The sequence below is a fragment of the Microtus oregoni genome, unplaced genomic scaffold (genome assembly GCF_018167655.1).
Source record: "Microtus oregoni isolate MIOR12 unplaced genomic scaffold, Mior012 000079F_ref0000094, whole genome shotgun sequence".
Classification (NCBI taxonomy): Eukaryota; Metazoa; Chordata; class Mammalia; order Rodentia; family Cricetidae; genus Microtus; species Microtus oregoni.
Window position 1 is genome coordinate 5,738,373 of NW_024544537.1, and position 3,275 is coordinate 5,741,647.

At 56.8% G+C, this 3,275-nt stretch overlaps 1 protein-coding gene across 1 annotated transcript; it reads left to right on the top strand.

Annotated features, from left to right (window-relative positions):
* The first annotated feature begins 674 nt into the window (after positions 1-674).
* Positions 675-2,569, top strand: LOC121441620 (transcriptional repressor p66 alpha-like). Its single transcript, XM_041642838.1, is given in 1 exon segment — positions 675-2,569. A coding segment is annotated over 1 exon segment (1,890 nt). The 3' UTR covers positions 2,565-2,569.
* The last annotated feature ends 706 nt before the right edge of the window (positions 2,570-3,275 follow it).

The window sequence follows — 3,275 nt, forward strand, 5'->3', positions numbered from 1 at the left end:
CACACTGGAGCACTGAACTGAGCTCCTAAGGTCCCAATGAGGAGTGGATGGAGGGACAAGATGAGCAATGAAGTCAAGACCACGAGGGGTGCACCCACCCACTGGGACAGTGGGGCTGATCTATTGGGAGCTCACCAAGGCCAGCGAGACTGTGACTGAAAAAGCATGGGATAAAACTGGACTCTGAGCATAGCGAACAATGAGGGCTGATGAGAAGCCAAGGACAATGGCTCGGGGTTTTGATCCTACTACATGTTCTGGCTTTGTGGGAGCCTAGCCAGTTTGGATGTTCACCTTCCTAGATGTGGATGGAGGGGGGAGGACCTTGGACTTTCCACGGGGCAGGGAACCCTGACTGCTCTTTGGACTGGAGAGGGAGGGGGAGAGGAGTGGGGGGAGAGGAGTGGGGGGAGGGGACGGGGAGAAGGGTGGGAGGAGGGGAGGGAAATGGGAGGCTGGGGGGAGGCGGAAGCTCTTTTTTCTTTTCTTTTTTCCTTTTCTCAATAAAAAAGGGGGGGCGCATCTGGCAGGAGGCGCAGGCAGGCGGAGTGGCAGAGGGAGCGCTGCAGTTCTGGGTGGCCCCTCAGGCGCAGGGAGCACATGCAGCTGGCTCCCCCCACCCCTGCTCTGTGGACACTCGCTCTGCCCCCAGACCCGGTCGGCGCGCGCCCCGAATGAGTGAAGAAGCATGTGGAACCCGCAGTCAGAAGCGAGCCCTTGACCCCCACCTCAGGGAGGATGATGTGGAGAGCAAGAAAATGAAAATGGAGAGAGCACCATCAGAGCTGACCGTGGACGGAGACACCAGGGTGATGCCTGAGTCAGGTGTAGGCCCAGCCCAGGGGTTGCTGAGGACAACAGAGACCATGCCCACAGGATCAGGCGAAGGGCTGGTAGGAGTTGGGCCTGTGGACATGCGCACCTCACACAGTGACATTAAATCTGAGAAGAGACCTCCCTCACCTGATGTGATCGTGCTCTCTGACAGTGAGCAGCCATCAAGCCCAAGGGTGAATGGGTTGACCACAGCATCCTTGAAGGATACCAGCACTGAGGCGCCCCTGAAAAGCAGCCCAGAAGAGCGAGAGCAGATGATCAGGCAGCTGAAGGAGGAGTTGAGGCTCGAGGAAGCAAAGCTGGTTCTGTTGAAGAAGCTACGATAGAGTAAAATACAAAAGGAAGCCATAGCGCAGAAGCCTGCAGCTTCCTCAGGGACCTCCGTGACCACCCCTCCCCCACTCGTCCGGGGTACTCAGAACATTCCTGCTGGCAAGACATCACTTCAGACCTCTTCTGCTCGAATGCCCGGCAGCATCATCCCACCGCCACTGGTCCGGGGTGGGCAGCAGGTGTCTGCCAAGCTGGGACCACAGGCCAGTTCCCAAGTAGTCATGCCAACACTTGTCAGGGGGACCCAGATTCACAACGTCAGACAGCACCCCTCCACAGGGCCACAACCCCTCCTCCTAGCCCCCCGCGCCTCAGTGTCCAGCATGCAGATTCAGGGACAGAGGATCATCCAGCAGGGACTTATCCGTGTTGCCAATGTCTCTAATACCAGTCTGCTTGTCAACATCCCTCAGCCCACTGCATCCTCACTGAAGAGGACAACAGTTTCCTCTGCTCAGGTCAGCTCCACCCCAACCAGTGTGGCCTCTGTGGTTGCATCTGTTGAGTCTCCAGCCAGCCGACAGGCTGCTGCCAAGCTAGCGCTATGCAAGCAGCTGGAGAAGACATTGCTTGAGATTCCACCTCCCAAGCCCCCTGCTCCAGAAATGAACTTCCTGCCCAGTGCTGCCAACAATGAGTTCATCTACCTGGTTGGTCTGGAGGAGGTGGTGCAGAATTTGCTGGAGACGCAAGCGGGAAGGATCTCTGCCAGCACAGCTTCTGCTATGTTATCCCGGGAGCCCTACATGTGTGTTCAGTGCAAGACCGACTTCACATGCCGCTGGCGGGAGAAGGGTGGAGCTGTTTTGTGTGAGACTTGCATGATGTCCAACCAAAAGAAAGCACTCCAGGTGCATCACACCAGGCAGCTAAAGGCTGCCTTCATGAAAGCACTGCAGCAAGAGCAGGAGATGGAGCAGCGGCTGCTGTAGCAGGGTGTGGGTACGGCCAGCACCAAGGCTGAGGCTGCAGCCCCACATCCCACGCTGAAGCAGATCATAAAGCCCCGACGTAAATTGGCTTTCAGCTCAGGAGAGGCCGGTGACTGGAGTAACGGGGCTGTGCTACAGGCTTCCAGCCAGCTGTTCCGGGGCTCAGCCACAACACCTCGTGGCGTTCTGCACACATTCAGCCAGTCACCCAAACTGCAAAATGCAGCCTCAGCTACAGCCCTGGTAAACAGGACTGGCAGACATTCCGAGAGAGCTGTGGGCACCAGCAAGGGCACCACCTCCAACTGGAAAAAGACACCCCTGAGTACAGGTGGGACCCTTGCCTTTGTCAGCCCGAGCTTGGCAATGCACAAGACCTCTTCAGCTGTAGACCGTCAACGAGAATACCTCCTAGACATGATCCCTCCACGCTCCATTCCCCAGTCAGCCACATGGAAATAATGGGAGCCGGCCCAGCTGAGGACAGGCCCTTTGCTCTCCACGGCTCCTGGTCTAGGACACACAGACCGCCCTCCTAACAAGTTGCCCGAGACAGCTCAGGCCTTGGCTATTTAGCCTTGTGGTGGTCAGAAGAGTGTGCCACCATGGTGCCCAGGATCAGAACCAAGGACTTTCCCTGTGGGCCTTCCCTTCCTTTTAGCCTTTAGTTTGCCCGACACCAGCAGAAACTCGGACCTTGGGGCCAGCTCTGCCTGGCCAGCATGGGTGGGAACTCACCCTGGACACTGTGACACGCCCAGGCCAGGCTGGCACCAGGGGCTCCCAAAGTTGAACTGGAGTTTGTTTTCTTTCAGCTTTTCCCATCTTCACTCCCCAGTCTCTGCCTCCTCATGGCCATCTATAGGTTGAAGTTTGGGTTTTTGTGTTTTCTTTTTTAATCACTTCACGATGATGGAATGAAAAGTAAACTGTGTAGACCCAGGGTCCCTGTTGTACACAGTGTAGTCCCTTGCCCCAGAGGGTGCTCTGAGTGGCAGCACGCAGGGATGGCGGGGTGCCACTGTGCCTCCAGTTGTATCTGTTGCTGCTTGCTACAGCCCCTGGCTTCCACGTTTAGAACAAATCGCAGCCCAGACTTTGCCAGAGACTCTAAGGTTGCAGAGGGATGCTGGGCCCACCGCTGGAACCAGATCTGGCTGCTGGGTTATTTTT